Source organism: Phlebotomus papatasi, chromosome 2 (assembly GCF_024763615.1).
Source record: "Phlebotomus papatasi isolate M1 chromosome 2, Ppap_2.1, whole genome shotgun sequence".
Classification (NCBI taxonomy): Eukaryota; Metazoa; Arthropoda; class Insecta; order Diptera; family Psychodidae; genus Phlebotomus; species Phlebotomus papatasi.
Window position 1 is genome coordinate 89383614 of NC_077223.1, and position 19092 is coordinate 89402705.

General features: G+C 31.4%; 1 protein-coding gene across 7 annotated transcripts in view; it reads right to left on the reverse strand.

The window, feature by feature from the left end:
• The window catches only part of LOC129804968 (uncharacterized), an 83788-nt gene extending 64931 nt beyond the window's left edge, over positions 1–18857 (reverse strand). For 2 of the 7 annotated variants that reach the window (XM_055852763.1, XM_055852760.1), the window contains exons 1-2: positions 18732–18857; positions 7129–7678 (exon numbers count right to left, since the gene is read on the reverse strand). In XM_055852763.1, the coding sequence (XP_055708738.1) occupies positions 7129–7619 (491 nt within the window). In that variant the 5' untranslated portion in view covers positions 7620–7678; positions 18732–18857. Of the gene's footprint in view, positions 1–7128; positions 7679–8034; positions 8316–17949 lie in introns of all 7 variants that reach the window. The other 5 variants (XM_055852766.1, XM_055852765.1, XM_055852764.1 and 2 more) reach the window with 5 other exon arrangements.
• Positions 18858–19092: the final 235 nt, after the last annotated feature.

Genomic DNA, 19092 nt, shown 5'->3' on the forward strand with positions numbered 1-19092 from the left:
CCAGATAAAGCCCCCCCCCCCCAATTAAGCCTCTTGCGAGCTTCAAGTCCATATAAAAAAAATGGTGTCTTGAAGATCTTTGTCTCTCAATTATCATACATTTGAGATAAGAAAAATTGATATTCTGACTTGTAAACCGCATATCTTAACCTTTGTTCTTCTCTGCTTTTTCATCTTATAAAAAAGAAAACATATCCATAATTGTTTTTTTAAAAAAAGCATTACCCAATTAACCGAAATTCCGATCTGTTTCGGCAAAGTTTGCAAAAAGAAGTACATTATGAATTTCATTGACAAATAACTTTATGCGCCAATTGGCAATTTTAACTTGCACGAAGTCAATGGCCTTTCACTTCCCCTTCCACTTTTGGGTCAAATCACTGAAGAATTTTCATCTATTTTACCTGCAGAAACTCGCAAATCATTTCAAGTTAAGATCAGCGGGGTTAAATAAGTCAAGAACATACCAAGAAACAAGCAAACATTTTCAATTATCTCCGTATCAATTTTTACAAGATTAATTTGCTATAGAGAGTGATTTCAGAGAAGCAAAAAATAAAAAAAAATAAATAAACAACACTGCGATGGACAACACAAAGTCATTATATATTTCGTTTTGGGTGTTTTGCTAAAATGCCAATTCCATGGGTTTAATTCAATGATTTGATAAATGGGATTAAACAAAGTGGAAAAGAATTTCTAAAATATATTTAGCAATAGTTGACAAAAACAACCTCTAGGCAAATTAGTTATTGCTCATTTGCAAAAATTGGCAAAGAAGTTTTTTTTCTTGAATCAAAATATTACCCCAATCAACCCAAATAGTTTTTCTTTATAAAAAAAAATTTAATTAACATGAAAAAAGGGAAGACTCGAGAATGCAGTAAGTACGTTATGCTATTATAATGCTCTTTCATTGAGAAAAAAACGGGGGTGCGATTAACTTTTTCTCCTGATAAATTTAACACTTTTTAGGTGTAAAATTATATCAACATTTTTTAATGTTAATTTTACACCTTTTTAAGTGTAAAATTAATATGAAAAAGGATAACTTTAACCCCTAATACACCTAAAAAGCGTAATATTTACACCGATTTCGGACCAATACTGCAGGGTAAAATAAACATTTCCGGAATGTTATTTTAACATTTTTGCATTTCTTTAAGTCAGTGTTATAGCACAATTTATTATATAAAATGTATTTTAATCTATAATCAAGTAATAAAAAAAGATTTATTTCTAAAATGTAATAAAACTGTAAACACGATGTAATAGGTTTAATAAATCTTTTTTAATCCTAAATATTTATTTCAATACATCACACCGCCATAAATATCAACAACTAATATTTTTTATTGCAAAAGCTTCAATACTTTTAAAAATTTTTATAAAAAATAACTCAATAAAATGGATAACATGGATTTCCTCCTCAAATCTTGGGTAAGGAAGCTTGAAGATTTATGTTAAATTGTTTTTTTTTTTCTATTTCAATCTTGCCGCAAAATTATCGTTACTTAAAGGTTTAAAATTTCCTCCCAACTAGCTTTAAAAATTAAAGAATACTAAAGGATGTTTAAAATTTCCATTTCAGCTTTGGTATTTTATAGTTAATAATATTTCTTTTTAAAGGTTTAAAAATAATTTGACAAAATAATTCATAGATTTTTGTCGCCATGGCGGTTGACTATCGATCTAAACTGTTTCATAAACTTCAAATCATCTCAAAATTGAGAATTATTAATAAATTGAAAAATATTAAATTTTACAATCCGCACTAGAATCTGAAATAATTTTAGAATACATCAGGAGTCGAGAATTCGATGGTTAAATGTCTTATACGATGTCGAAAATTTCATCGGTAATAGCTTCATATGTATGTACAAAATATTCATCTGAGCTACCTTTAAATTAAAACATATTGGAAAATAAAAGAATTCGTAGAGGCCGTCTTCGAAATAAACAAAAAAAAGTTATGGAGGGAAAGAAGTGGGGTAAGGTGAAAACTGATTTAACTTTGACCTTCGAAAATTCGAAATCGAATTGTTTTCCGGTCATAGGTGTGTATGAACGAAATATTCATCTTGAATACTTCCAAAACATATTCGAAAAAGGGGAATGAGACTAATATATGTAAAAGGGGGAAAATTGACTTAAGGAGGGGTCACCGCACACCAGAAGTCGATATCTCTTACCGTGCATCCGAATTGGAAATTTGAAAACCGTTCCAAAATATCAAATTTAAGTATAGGGGAAAGTACCCTTGTTTGCACATCCCAAGCTTCATAATGACTAAATTTTTCCTATGTTTCTGAATAAATATGACTTCGCAATATATTTTAAAAACAAGACATTTCACCCTAGTTTAAAAAATATGGCTGCGATGAGTCACATTTATTGAAAAACATAGGATAAATTTAGTCATTATGAAACTTGGGACCGTGCAAAGCATAGGGATTTTCCCCTACCGCTTAAATATGTAATGAGACCTCCAGGGTGGTTAAACTCTGACCTTCGAAAATTCGAAGTCGAATTTTTTTTTTCAATCATAAGAATGTATGTCCGAAAACAAAGGAATCATAGGAACGATAGGAACCATTTTCGAAATAACTATAAAACATATAAAACAGAGTTTTGCAGAGGTAAGTATAAAGGGGTAAGGGGAATAGGGGAAAAACGCCTGCAGATAATGTTATTTTATTAGGGGTCACCGAAGACCGGAAGCTGATATTTATTACCGTGTAAGCTCTAGGTAGGTGATAAATTCGAAAAAGCGGATTGTATATACTGATCTCTCTTTGAAATCGGGCAGTAAAAATTACAGAGGAAAAACTAAGTATAAGTAGTATTTTTGGTAATTGCTAAATAAATACTAAAAAACAGATGTTAAAAAAAAAACACAAAATAAAAAAAATGATAATGATTCTAAGAAAATTATAAGTGTTTTACTGCGAGTTTATGAGTAAAAAATTACTAACTTATACAGAGTTTTTGCTCTTATCTCAATAATATTTATTTACTGGACTTGTTCTAAAATCGGATTCAATGGTAGGGAAATTTAATCACAGTACTTAAACTGAAATTTTCCTACATCTACCTCAACATATTCATTAGAGAATTAATACATTAATTTATGGTAGTTTTTTTCAGAATTGTAGAAAACTAATTTATTCTTTCGATGTTATACTAATTTCTTAGGATATTTTTGGATTTCTATTATTTCCAGTAATTAAATTATTCATTACACTTAGTTTTTTTTAAGTTTCTAATGCCGCTACATTCTGTAATAATTATTTACTGAATTTGTGCAGAAGTCTTATTCGATTTAGTAATTCAAAAACTTTATTTACTCGACTTTTTCCATGTTTTCTGGATTTTAACTAAATATTTCGAATATTTACTAAATATTTGTTAAACAAGTGAGTTTTTTTTAGTAAATCCTTATTATTTTATCCTTCATTTAGACTTTAAATAAATTCGAATGCAAGTAATTTAATCTAAATCCAAAAAAAATTCTGTATCCAGTGTAAAAGATTAAATTATTTTTACTGAATGTTACCAGTTCGGTCTGTCTCTCCCTTAATCTTCAGAATCCAGTAAGGTCAATGAATCGCCTATTGTTCGTAACAATAAATAAATATTTCAAATTTAAATAACTTTAACGATCAGGAAAACTTTGTCAAATAGTAAGTCTCAAACTATGTGATAATTGCATTTCAAGTATTTCTCCAGCATTCTAAACTACCTCTCATCTGAAATACTACACAACATATTGCGGAAATTTTACAAAATGAATAATTTAGTGTGTTTTTCTTGACTTTTGCCAAGTCAAATAGTGACCAAATAAGAGTCATCAATAATTCAGTGTCTTGTAAGAAATTTCGCAGAATTTCTAATAAGAAAATCCAAAACACTTGTTCGGAGTGATCATTGAGAGACCTTCCGAATTGCACCATTATGTGCTGGAAAACATTATAAAGACTCTCACGATATTAGCTCAAAATAAATTAAATGCTAAGTAAAGAAATCATTGCACAAATTATGCAAAAGATACTAAACTACTTAAGGAAACAATCAGCAATACAATTAGCATTTCAAATGGACAACCTCATATTAAGTTGCTCTTTTCTCAAAAGAAAAATTACACATCATGCTCATGAGGAATGGCACAGAAAAGGCGTGAACGACGAATTAAAATGCAGAATTAGCTAATCACGTTTAGCAGACCTTAGATATTCCTAAAATTGTGTTTATTTTGCCCATCTTTTGCCCATTCCTGATGACATCTTACTCAAGTTCTAAAAAGATGTTTTTTTTTCTCTTCACCATGAATGGTTGAAAAGAAAAAACAAGATAAAAACCGCGAATGATTTTTTAGTATGTGGATGAGAAGGAATTGAATAGCCCAAGAGTGAGAACACAGCATGAATTTTGTAATAATCCAATATAAAAATCAGTGAAATGACGACCTTCAAACATGACCAAAAGTAGAGCAACTGAAATGGAATTTTAAAAGCTCTTGTTTTTCGTCTTTTGACACAGAAAAGTATAAACAGAGAAATAAAAACATCATCGTGTCTTTTCTATGTAAATGAACTACCAACCATAATCACCGGTCAAGGTCGTCTTATCTCATTTAATTGAAACTTTTATTGGGTCATTCTCACCTTTAATAATATCCTCATTCTTTTACATTCTCCCTCATGGCAAGGCTGGCTTTAAAGGGAATTGATTTTTTTAAGTTCACAGTAAAAAGTATTTTGTAAAATTGTTCGTAAATGTTTGTGAATTCCTACGGGGACCTTACGAAATGCTCGTAAATCGTATAACCTGCAAACAAGTCCGTAAAAGTTTGTACTTTTCTACAAACTTTGCTCACAAACTTGACAAGCATTTTTCATTTTCTTACAAACACTTGTTTGTAAATGTTCGTAAACATCCTAAAAAAGTGTTTGTATAATTTTGTCATTTGTTCGTAAAGTTTTATCAGACAAATATAAATGTACGAACAAATGTTTGTAAAAGAACAAAAAATGCTAGTCAAGTGATCATGTTACGAACAATGTTTGTGAAAAAAGTAAAAACTTTTGCGAACTTTTTAATTGATTATACGATTTACGAGCATTTCATAAGCCCTCAATAGGAATTCACAAATATTTACGAACAATTTTTCAAAGTATTTTTTTCTTCTAAATATTTGTAATATATTTATTGGTTTTCAAAATAACCAAAACTCCTGTAGTTTCTTCAGACCACATTAGTAATAACTGTGTTTAACTTGTCTAATTAATTAACAAGGAGCCATAGTATATATTTTCTTTTCTTTCACTTTCATAACCTACAAGATTTATTGAAGAAAGAATTGGATTTGGAAAAGTAATTCATTTGAGGTTTTTGAATCACTAGAAAAGTTCTAAATTATTTTCTAATATAATTCTCATCCAACAAGAAAGAATTATGAATTGTGAAAAATTATGGTGCTATTCCATTGAAAAATGAAAAGGGGAAATCTTTCTCTTACAACATTCTTTTAGTACATGACTGTTCTCATGTACTTCTGTGTATTCGACTTTTCTTTGTATTGGTTTCTGTCACGATGGATAGACCCAACAAAAAAAGCAAAACCACACGAGAACAGGTATGTACTAAAATGTACTAAAAAAATGTTCAGGAGAAAGATTTTATTCTTGCATTTTTCATTGGAATAGCACCAATATGAATTGTCAAGAATTGTGATGCTATTCCAATTAAAAATGAAAAAAAGAAAACTTTCTACTGGAACATATTTTTAGTACATGACTGTTGTTATGTGCTATTCTGTGTAACCGATTTTCCTTGTATTGGTTCCTGTCACGACTATTTGGTGGTTTAGAACACGACGAGGAGTGGGGACAACAGTCCAGACAGAAACCAACACAAAGAAATGTCGATAATGCAGAAGTACTTGATAACAGTCATGTGCTAAAAGAAATGTTCAAGAGAAAGATTTCGCCTTTGCATTTTTTTGGAATGGCATCTTTATGAATAATAAAGAATTATTGTAATATTCCAAATAATATGAAAAAAGGAAATCTTTCTACTAGAATAGTTTTTTTTAGTACATAACTGTTCCCATGTACTTTGTGTTGGGTCCTGTAATGACGGTTTGGTGGTTTTAGAATACGAATAGGACTGAGTAAATAAGTAGTGACAACAACCAACTAAAAGAAAGGTCGATTATACAGAAACACATAAGAATCCTGTACTAAAAAAATGTTAAAGGCAAAGATTTACCTTTTCGTTTTACATTCTAAAGTATTTTGGAAAATCTTTTGAGTGATTTATAAATCGGTTTCAATCGGTTATGAACCAGTAAATAACAGGCTATGAACCGATATGTAATTTTAGCCAATTTAGTACAAGTATGTACTAAATGAACTTCGTAAAATCTTCAAGAACTCTTTAAAAAAGTCGCAAAGAAATGCATGATTACTTGTACAGTAGAGCCTCGCTATAGTCCATATTTGGTTCCAGATTTTACACTTGGGTCGCACTCTAGTCCATGTCATTTTTTTTTAAATTATCAACGACTTTTAGTATTGAAATTGCTCGACGGCTTCCACTTTCTTTGCGATTGTGGTACTTGTCTTCGCTCTCTTCATTATGGATCACAATTATCACAACTACTCAATAAAGTTTGCCAAAAATATTAAAATAATTATGACAACATTGCATGTCGCGTACTTAAAAAACATAACCTAATTTAAAATCAGTGTTTTGAAATCAACGATCGATAAATTGTGAACTATAGAACGTTGGGTGGCCTATAGCGGGGTTCTACTGTATATTCATTAGTCTTTGGCAATTTGCAAAGTTCATATCTTAATTAAATTTTAAAGAAATTGAAGAATTCATAAAGAGCTGTTTGAAAATGAAAGCTTCACAACTTAATATTTTAATAAAATGTTTATACCAATATCTTCTCAATTTTATTATACAAAGGAATTCTTCAAATACGGAAGCACTTGAAAAATATTTAAACAAAACACAAACGTTTGACAATCTATTAGAAATTCTATTATGCAAGAAATTGGAGGTTTTTAAAAAAAAAATATAGTAACTCGTTTGAGAGTAGAAATCTTGATCACTTACCCGGATTCCTGTTGCTTGAGGCAGACTCGCGGCAGGAGAAACGCGTTATATTCCGGATTTGGTGTTCCTGCTGACGATGAAGAATCTGGTAATTCAGCTCTCTGGCCATCTTCAGTTTTTTCTGTCTTAGTCGCAGTAGTTTTCTGCATCACTTTGGGCGATTCAACTGAGCATAGTTCCTTCGTTGAGCCATCACTACTCAAATTATCCCCCTCGGCCTTTACCGTGAACTTCTCCTCCACGGTGAAGGGATTCTTTCGGCTTTTGCCGAGGGTGGAGCTATTCGTGAAGTAATTGGTGAATTTCTTCAGATAGCTCCTCGAGAGCCCAGCAATACTCCGAGTCTTTGGCACACTAATCCGTCCCTCCTCCATAACACTCTGTGGATCATTCTCAATTGGCGCTGGAAGAATCTCATCCAAGTGCCCAGGGTGGCTTTTTGCATCTCCGGTAAATTCTCTCTTTTTCACCGTGTCTTTCCATCTCGACATATTTCACTCTTCTGGCACAATTGTCTACCTTTACGCCGAACACACCTGGTCATATGGAACTGCCCATAGAGGTGGAGTGGAGAGATTGAGGCAACAGAGAAAAAAAGCCACCCATTAATCTTTTATGTTAAATTGAGAAATTGTGCAGTGTATGGTGGAGACATTTTTTTTGCCTTTTAATACTCAATCCAAACCATCCAAACTATCCCCTTAATCAAATTAAGTGTCTCAAAAGTGTACACAGCAAACAATTTAATTGTGTACAGGCAACACTCTTGAGGTAAATCATGTCCAAAAACACCTACGATATCTCACTTAGGCATTGGTGGTACAAACCCAAATACGAAATAATTTGATTTGTCGCTTATGGGGCTCAAATACTATAAATGAATTGTAAATTTAATTTTCATATTACCTACATATTCACCCATAGACTGAGGCAAATGGTCAGTGATAAATGATCTTGCAGTCAATATAACTTTATTTTGTGGGCTCCTCACAAGAAATCACCTCTGAATATTGGTGTCAATTCGTGAAAAATCAATCTCACACTCCCTTCTGGATTGCAACATTTTTTTTTAATCCGAAAGAGTCTTTATAATTTTATAGGAGAGTTTTCATATTATGGTTCTGGTATTTCAGCATGGTTGTAAATTACAAATTGAAACTTCAAAATTCAATTTACTTTTTCAATTGCTGAAATCACAACAATACTAAATTAACCCATTAAGACCCACAGTCTATCATACGCAAAATTGATCATTATGTTGATACACTTTCAGTCTGATGTGGGTTTTGAGACTGTAAATTCAATCACGAATATAAATGTGGAAATAATAAATAGTTTGTATCTTTCGAAAACCAATTCAATGACTTCTGAACTTTTACCAAAGGTTCTTTCGCTAATTTTCGGAAGCTTATTTACTTATCTTTAATTTTCAATATTGTGCTACATTTCTTCTTCATGTAGCCTTATTGCTTTCCCATTTTTATATTGATCGAACTTTAAGAAATTTATATCGTCATTTACATTAAACGTTGTCAGATCCATATATTTTTCTATTGTCAAGATTTAAAAATGCTTAAATTTATCTAATATGTTTCATTCACCTGAATTTTAAACACTGAGGTTCAGAATATTTATATTCTGAAATTGTTTTTAAACCCAGTTAATAAGTTTAAAACCTAAAGCTTACAATAGAAATCTACCGATTTTAAAATATACATACATTTTTTTCTTGATAAATACAGTAGAAAATTTGTTTTTAAGCACAAGAACCAAATTATAAAACTAAAGCATTAAAAAATACAAATAAAAATGAAGTACTAAATTTATCAAGACAAAAAACCCTGTCCAAATTGTACCATTGTCCAACTTGTACTACTTTCTAACTTGTACCACTTTACCCTATTATTCTATTTTGTCAAAAATTTTTAGAATTTTCGAAATCCGAAAAAAAATCAATTTCAGAAAAATACAAAACCACGTTTGCCCATCTTAAATAAACGGTAAGAGATATCGGTCTACAGTGACCCCTCTAAAGTGGTCTTCAGACAAGAGGTTTAGCCTAGCTCCTTGAGGTCTCAAAATCCTAAATAGCAACCAATTTTTCTTTTGATTTTTAAGAAACTAATAGATCATTTGGCCTTAACCCTCTAACGGTGTTTTCCATAATATGCGAAAAAAAGTTCTAAATCAATGTTTTCTAGGATAATTATGATCCAATAAAGTCGAAAAAACCAACCATTCTTCATTATCTTTTTTAGTTTAGGCGCTAGATGAGAAAATATAAACATTTTTTGAAACTCTTTTTGCATCTAAAATTCATATTTTTAGTTTTTTCAAATTTTTTAAATAAAATATATAAAGTAGAATGACATATCTTTCAGTAAAAAACAAATTTATTTTAGTCAGATAACTTTAAATCGGTATTTTTATGGAAATTGGAAATGAGTTTTTTTGCACATATAGCAACAAAACGAAGAGTCAAAATGAGTTCAAACTTTCAAAAGATGTTTATAAGACTATTACCGAGGACACTATAGCACTTTTAAATAAATAAAACCTTTATTATCGCTGTAAATGTGATTTTTGTGAAGACCGCCTGGAGGCGGTCTTCCCCGTTAGAGGGTTAATAATTCAATCTTAAGTTAAATTTTTCCAAAAAATCTTGCCTCATAAGAAATTATAGCAGTTATGCCATATGGCTAATGCCTTAAACACACTTACGACTTAAGCCGAGAGACGACTTTGTGGAAAATTATGGAAATGTAGTTTAATCATTATTTCGAATAAAATCACGTTAAGCCGTCTCTCGGCTAATCCTCAGGTCTGTCAAGGCCCTAAGGCGGTTTTCAGACCAGAGGTTTATAGCCCAGTTCCCGAAGGTCTGAAAATCCCAAATAACAACCAATTTTATTCGTTTTTCAAAATCTAATGGATCATATAACTATAATAATCCAATCCTAATTGAAAATTTTCGGAAAAATTTAGACTGATAAAGAATTAAAGAAGTAAAGTTACTTAATTTAGAAATATTACAAAGTTTATCTGCATTTTTTTTTCTCCTAAATAATTCCTAAAAATACGGAAAACCTATATTTTCTTTCTAAGATTTTGTTTAGAAAATCATTACTTATAGTAGAAAGTTAAAGAAATTAAATTATTAGAGGGGATATGCCAAGGCGAAAATGGTTTAAAAAGTGCGTATTTTGTGTCATCCGGTTTGAGTCAAAGTCCAGAAAGACAAATTTCCGAAAAACTAAAATTGCGATACCTAAAGTCTCGAAAACCAAAATTCCCGGATTGGACGAAATTATACAGAAGATAATGTGTGGAATAATTTGCCAAAACACAGAAAATTCCCTTTTGTCTCCAATAAGCGTGAGTGCAATCGTGAGAATGGCTATGACGCTATGACGGTTTTAAGAATTCGGGATTTTGGCCCATTCTTTACATATTTTGGCTTTCAGAATTTCAGTTTTCGGAATCTTGGCTTGCCTGATTTTGATTTTCAGGATTTTGGCTTTCTAGATTTTGATTTTCAGGATTTTGGCGTACGAGATTCTTATTTTCGGGATTTTGAATTTCGATATTTTGGCGTTCAGAATTTTGGTTTTTGGGATTTTAGCTTCTCGGGATTTTGGCTTTCGGGATTTTGGCCATCTCAGGATTTTGGTTATCAGGGTTTTGGTTTTTGGAACTTATGCTTTTTGGTATTTTGATTTTGAGGATTTTGACTTGCCGGATTAGGGATTTTGGCTTTCAGGATTTTGTATTTTGGAAATTTGGTCCTTTCGGGATTTTAGTAATCGGAATTTTGGCTTTCGAAATTTTGGTTTTCATGATTTTGGCCTTCGGAATTTTAGATTTTCAGGATTTTGACCTAGAATATTTTATATATTTTTAATATTCATTTAAATTAAATTACCATTTGGCAATAAATTGGGCAATTTGTAATCTTTTCTAATTTGGAATTTTGAGAATTTGTAAATGTAAACCCAAGAAGTACTCTTGGTTTACTACTATTACTCAATTCAAGAGTATTATTGAGAACTCTCGATACTCTTGAATTAAGCTTTTACTTCGTTGTGATATTCATCTTCTTTATGACTCTGAACCTGTGAGGAAATCTCAAAATTTCAAATCATAATTGATATCAAATTACCCCATTTTACCGTGATTACAATTCACTAAAACTAAATATATAAAATGATGAGCGTTCCCTTCTGATAAGGTTAAGTTTTCACAATGCTAACTTAAAAATCCTTAATATGCATCACAAGTATGTGTAAGGGGAAGTGGAGGTTCCTTGGACTTTTTCCCTTTTTCCAAATGGATCTGAGCTCTATCATAATGTAATTTTGCTTCAAAATTAATATGTAGCGCTAAATTATTTCACATAGTAAAGTGAAGTTTCATTCAAAATATGAGAAAAAACTCTACTTAAGGTACCAGAGGTATTCCTATCAAAAGTGTATTTTCAAAACATTCTTTTCATTATAATTTTCCGGTTTTGCTTTTTTTCTTGGCAATATAATAGCTCCATTAAAGGTTGCATTTATGCCCTAACCATGTGCAAGACTTTGTGGTTCATAAAAAAATTCCTCAATCATAAAAATGTCACAATTTATCAAAGATGTTTCAATATCAGTTGAAACCACAAATAAAAAATCTCCCACAATTTTGCCAAAAGCAATCTTTCACGCTTGCTCAATATTTCAATCTTTCCTTTAACAAATCTATTATTATTGTAAAACGCTAGCGATTTCAACAATGTTGCAAAATAAAAGAATCAGACATGCTATTTAGTTTGAAAAACAAATAAAAGACCATAATCTTACCCTACAGTAGCAAAATTGCACAGCAAAATCTACCCAGTTTAATCGGTAACTGCTCAATTTTGCCACGATTTTGTTTGTGCTAACTGCAGAACTACTCGAAAGATTTCATGTGATGAATATCAATGGAGGGATTTTCCTCAAGACCGACCATCAAACTGGCCAAAGAGTGTCTTTTGAAGCGTTCTGCTGTATTGTTATGTGTTATGTAAAATGGGCTAATGAGTTTATTTCATTGCTCATGTGTATTTAATAAACACCGCTCGTGGTTTATTTTTTTTTTGTACCATGCTCTTTTCTCTCTCCAAGTTGTCTTTTGGGTAGAGAAGCCCCCAAACGAGAGTGAATTTTGTTGCTGCTGTTTTGTGGGTAATCCACCAAGAGAGTGAAAGTTTCTTGTGTATTTGTGAATCACCCAACTCTAATTTGACTGCACACGAAACACCAATATTCTGCATGAAGTAGCCATCAGCGAAAAAAAAATCGCAAATTATCAACCCACAATTTTATTAATCCTAAAACTCTACATAATGTACAAATTTCAGAGGAGTGATTATGTAAAAAAAAAACTATAAAATTCGTGCGATGCATGATTGAACCTCCAAGTCAGAGGCCTTCACCCTCCGTTTGGGTAGAGTAAGTTTCATTGAAAAAAAAATCGTTAAATACCGCCAGAAAACGCTAATTTGCTGATCAGTGCGCAAAATTTGAAATTTTCCACAATTATATTTGCACTATCAATTAGAATTTCAGACTCCACTCTACCCATTTCTGGGTTTAGTCACCTGTTTTCCCCGCACTTAGCAGGTGTGTGAAAAAATATAGATAATGTGTGATTATCAAAATCCCAAACTGGTGTCTTCTGGAAATTTTACTGATACACTTCCTGTCCACTATATCTTTCTAATTGAAAATTATTAAGTATGTTTTTTAATTACGTCTTGGCAATAATAAAGAACATTAATTAAAAATTATAATGAAAAAGATTTGATTCTTTATAAAATTTTAATTTTAGATCAATCTTTTTGGTTTTATTTTAAATATGTTTACAATTAGGAGTATAACAAAAGTTCTTTTAGTGTTCGGCGCTACCCCATGCTAAGTGATGCCCTAGTTTTCCCTAGAGCACTTGTTCAATTATGCGAATATCTCGAGTTCAAATCCCCTTTAGGTCACCAGAAACGTTCTAGCAATCAAAAGTATTTGAATTTTAATTGCATCCAGTAAACTTTACTGCAGTCACTTCCGCAAAGTATATGGGACTGACAAATCATAAAATATTTTGGATATAAAGTAATGTCCCAAACAATATTTAAAAGGTCATTTTAAAGACCGAACCAATGAAGATAATAAATATAAAATGCATTTAGTATCAATAAAGCACATTTTCCTTATTGCTTCACACATAAGATCCAAATTTCAAGATTCAATGCTAAATTATTGAAAATACTTAGCACATGAGTTGAGTATATACTAAATTAACACGTGATAAAACTTGCAGATTGCCAAAGCAATCAAAATAGTTTTGATGAATTGTCATTGCAGAAATGAAATGACCTTAAAAGTAGTTTTTGTTATTTATTTAATAAAAAAGTTTATTATTTAAAAAAAAATTAAACTTTATAATTGAGTACATAGGCTCACGTACGTATATCATAGCAAGCTTAAAAGAATCTTTAAAAAAAAAAGCAAAACCGTACAAAAAGTTTTTTCTGTTATTTTTTTTTTATTTATGTTATTATTGGTACTAAACATACGTATTAGACCGAGAATATTTAAGCCCTTTGAATGAAAATATGAAATTTATTTTTAAAATACCATAACCATGCTATCACACAGTACATTGGATTTTTTTTATTTTCAAAGAGGAAAAACCGAACTTGGCCCACAAAAATTTAGTTTAAACGCCATAAAAGCGTAAATATTGTTGTTCTATCAGCAAATAAATGTGACACTATTTGCTTTATTTAACATTTCATGGTTCTTTTTATTATTACTACATATAGGGGTGAGTGAGGCACCTTTGAAAGTGGGGCACCTTTGAAAGTGAGACACCTATGAAATTGGGATTTTTTTCCTGTTTATGTGGAACTGAGCCATATCAAAATGTAATATAGCTTCTCAATCTCTTTGTGCAGCTAAGTTATATCACGAGAAGGTTCAATTTTATTTAAAAATAGGTTAAAAATCCCTATTTCAAAGGTGCCCCACTTTGAAAGATGCTCCACTTCCCCCTGTTAAAATAATCTTCTCATATTTACAAACTGCTTCTAATGTACTTTAAAAATTGGCATTTTAAAACCAATGACCAGTTACTGGCCCTCTATACAGAAAAAAAATACTTATTTCGTAAAATTGTTCATAAATATCCTTGTGAATTCCGACTAGAAACTTACGAAATAAATGTAAATAGTATAACCCACAAACAAGTTCGTAAAGTCTGTACTTTTTTCGAAAACATCGTTCGTAAGATGATCACTTGACGAGCATTTTTCTTTCTTTAAGAAACATTTTTACGTACGTTTTTGTTTTTCTGGCAAAACTTTACGAACAAATTACAAAAGTTTACGAGCTTTTTTAAGTGTGGTTCACGAAAATTTTGGAATAAATGTTATCACGAACAATATTTGTGGAAAAAGTACAAAATTTTACGATTTTTTGTGGGTTATACGATTTGTGAGTATTTCGTAAATACTCAGTAAAAATTCAGAAACAATAACGAACAATTTTACAAAATATTTTTTTCTGTGTGTTTTAAAGCGATGGTAAAGCGTCCCAGTTTTGCGGAATGTCAGAACCCATGACTTAGGGGATACTGGGGCACCACCAAACACAGGGTAGCACCAAACACTAATTTTTATTTCTTAACTACTTGGACTATCTCAACCATTTCTTCAGTAGACAAGCATCCCTATAGTGCCTATAAATTCCTGTCTGATTAAAAAATCGCAGTGTTTGGTGCTACCCCGTGTTTGGTGGTGCCCCAGTTTCGACTAACTTTTCTCATGATATTTGAGCGTATAACGATTTATTATCAATAAGATAATATCAGTTTATTACCGATATTGTAAAAATTCTGACAATATAGATTATTTATCAACAATGCTTACGAAGAACAATTTAGTTTTGATGGGAAACTGTGTATAATTTTCAGCGTCCACCGCCATAGTAGCGTTGGAGACCAACCTCCAGAGCACAACGGTGGGAAAGCTTCTTATCAAGTTGTATAGTGTAAGTGTGCCAAAGTTCGGCCAGCTTCTAATTTCGGCCACTTTGAGTGTAATTTCGGCCATGGAAAATTTAAATTAATTAAAATTATGTATGTTATCTTCGAATAGTCAATAAATTCATTTTGCTTTTAAATATTTATTCATTTTAGGATGCAAAAAAATGACTAGCTTTTACTGAGCTATGGGCCATTTGGGATAAAGTCCAAAATGTAATTTCCCAACGTGTAATTTCAAAAACTTTAACTGAGTTAAAATTAAGCGCTTCTATCTTTAAGAGTAAACTTTATATGAACATAAAAGTATGTAAGTATATTGGTTTTCAAATTCTAAAACGAAAAAAAAGACTGGATCTATATATTGCCCTGGGCTCCGGAATGCATAATTATCCGCTCCTTAGAGACCCAGAACACGAAATGGAAAAAAGAAAATGAGGTAAAAATTATTCACTCCTTTTTACTAATTAGCTATTGCAAAAATGTATTAAATTAGGGGAAGGCTTTCAAGCTTCGCAGATACTCTGGCTTCGAACACTTCATATTTTTCCTATATTCCTTAATGAATCTGACTTAATTTTTTCAGAAAATGTGTGACTTTAAACTAGCTATTAAAATATTCGAAGCAAAGGACAAAAAGACCAAAAATAATTTATGGCGCCGATCCGAAAACGTTTAAACGACGGGAAATCATGCAATACAAGTTGCTTAAACCCAGTGGTATTGTCAATAAATATTTACTACCGATCAATAGCGATCAGACATTGATCAAAATCTAGTCAAAATCGATCAAAAACTATACAAACGACTGGTATTACAATATGACAACGCTCTGTGGTAGTATCGAACTTTTATGATCCAAGACAACATAAAAAAAACTAAAATGAGATATTCTACTAGCCCCCCTGTATCTGTCACACCTAGCTACTTCCGATCACAAATTGTTCTGGTTAATTTCTCATTGTGTGCCTATAAGCAGCAATTTGTCAATTTTGAAGAACACTGAGAAAAAAAATGGGGTGCGATTAACTTTTTTTCTTCGTAACTTTAACACTTTTTAGGTGTAAAAATATATGAACATTTTTTCATGTTAATTTTATACCTTTTGAAGTCTAAAATTAACATGAAAAAGGGTTAATTTAACCCCTAATACACCTAAAAAGGGTAATATTTACACCGATTTTGGATCAATACTGCAGGGTAAAATAAACATTTCCGGAATGTTATTTTAGCTTTTTCGGATTTCTCTCAGTGAAGTGAAAAATTGGATGTATGAATGGTTTTAATCCAAGAACGTTTCATTTTGTCGTTATTTAATAACGACAAATAACGATATTTAATACAGTATAGGCCTAAAAAAATTTTTTTGATGCCAACTTTGGGGGATCTATCTCTTCTAGTTTAGGAGATGTTCTAGAGATGGCAAAAATATGTAGCTAGCAAAGACCGACACTTAAACTAGTTTTTGTATTTTTTTTTAGAAATTTTCCGTTTTCTATTGGTAAAAAATATCTAAAATATTAGTTGAAGACTTAGAAAGCTAAAAACAAAAATTTTGATACATAGATGGATAAAAAACGAATATAAAATTTCAAATTTTCCAAATTTCTAGGCCTTATAAATCTAGCTTTTGAATAAAATTATGAATGCAATTTTTAAATAAATCAAATATAAAATTAATATACATTTCATTCTTTGAATATTGTGATTTTTTGAATTCTTTTACCTCTCTAATATTCCTAAACATGAATCCAACTGTGTTTAATAATTATAACCATTAGGATTTCTATTCATTTTCGCATTTGAAGTTTGTCATAAAAGGAATACGAATGGTTAAATAAAAGAAACAGACAATTAATCATGTGTTAAGATTTGGCTTTTGCAAAAGTTATCCATTGAAAAGATACTCTGAAAATTTCCCAAATCACTTCTTCACTCTTATCAACCAGTTTAATCAGATTCCCTTCTACAGACAATATATAACAATGTAACTAATTTTGACAATATCTTCTATCTGTATTTCCATTTTTCTCCCTCATGGTAGTATAATCTTTAGCAGATGGCATTTGCAAATTTTCTCTCCACGATCAACTTTTATTTGTCTACAAGATGTTTCGTCTTTTTTTTTGGTAAAACTCGCAATCCTCGCGATCTCAACAGACAGATCAAACATGAAATGAAAATCCCACCCAAAAAGTACACACAATACCCAATTGAAGTGACTTTCAAGCAAAAAAAAAACCTGATAAAAAATTCACTTCTCATGTCAAATACATTTTTTCACTTAATATTTACACAAAAGTTATGCTTTTTTGGTTTGTTCATTCCTCTTTTGGCATCTGAGGTACATTAATCAGTGTAAAAATGACCAAATTAACCAAAATCATGAGATTCACAAGAAAGATGATCAGGGGAAAATGGATGAAAATTCACACGCCTACACTCAACGGAAGGTGCATGAGCTTGAAAAATTATTCAACTTCCACTTGGTGAATAGTCAACAACAACAAAAAAAATGGAAAGTATTATACATTGGTCACAATTAATTGGATGAATTTTTTCCTCCCTTCTCAATTTCATCCAATTAATTTACATTCTAATTTTACTTTATTTTATTTATTTTTTTTTTGTGAAAAATACAAAAGGTTTGTGTGGGAGAAAATTGCAAATTTTATTTACTTTGAAATTCAATGCAAAATGAATTTTCTGGCAATGAAAGGTCTATTGCTTGCGCATGATTTTCCTATTATGCGCTCAAAAACTTACATTTTAGTGATAACATCAAATGCACACGCGCACAAGATTTTTGTGCTCTTTCACGCCTCCCCTTTCAATGCACATTTGAACATTTTTCTTGTGTTGCAAGAAGATTGATAATCCTCAATATTTTCCGCCTTCCCCTTTCATAATCATCTCATGTGGAAATTCACCACCACCACAAATAACTTCTTTCTTTAAAAAAAAAATAGAGATAATTTTCAATCTGTAATCAAATGCAGAGAAGATTGAAATTTTAATCCATAAATTAAATCCTCCTCTTGGAAATCTCTATGGATAATGCCAAGCTTATAATGAAGAGTTGCATTGAATCACAAGTCCGTTAAAAACTCTGTTGCACACACATATTGAAATATTCCGATTGGGATCAAACTTTCAAGATCTTTTTTTTTCTTCTTTCACCCCGGCAAAGAGAAAAAAAATCACAAGAAAACACACAAAACACCGCACAATTGGTAATTTGATGAAAATTACAAGATCATCTCTGCAAGTGAGAGAGAGAAACGGTATGCTACTAAAAAGAAAACGTGGGGGCACAGATTAACACGAAATATGCTTTTCCACCTTCTCGCCTGACGATCGAATAGCAACTGAATTGAGCTTGTGGCGACGTGCAAGACCTCAGCACCTCGTGAGTCAATTTCCAAGACTCAGCACTAAAACCTCTCCCCCTGAAAGTGCACTTGGCTCTCGCGATACCCAATATACCATGTGGACGACACCGAAAAAACCATGAAGCCAGAAAATCTTCAGAAAATTAATATACTCACGAGAGCAATGAAAGTTCCAGTTTTGCTGCTGATCACTTTTGATGGCACTGAAACCTCTAAAATTGATATCACCACAGAGATGAGAGTCGCTCAGGCGAAGAGAGACTGCAGATTCCACCGGTTACAGTGTCCTGGAAAAAATATTAAGCCAATATAAAATGATCCTTATGGCTCCGGCACACCTTTTAGATCAGGAAAATTTCATGAAGTCAAAATTCGCATCCCTTTCTTTCTCACATATTTTGCACACGACTATCTCATTCTTTCGCGTACCAAATTCGATTGAGCTAAATTTCATTTAGTGTGATGTTTAAAAGAAGAAGAGTGCGAAAGAATAAGATAGACATATGCAAAGCATGTG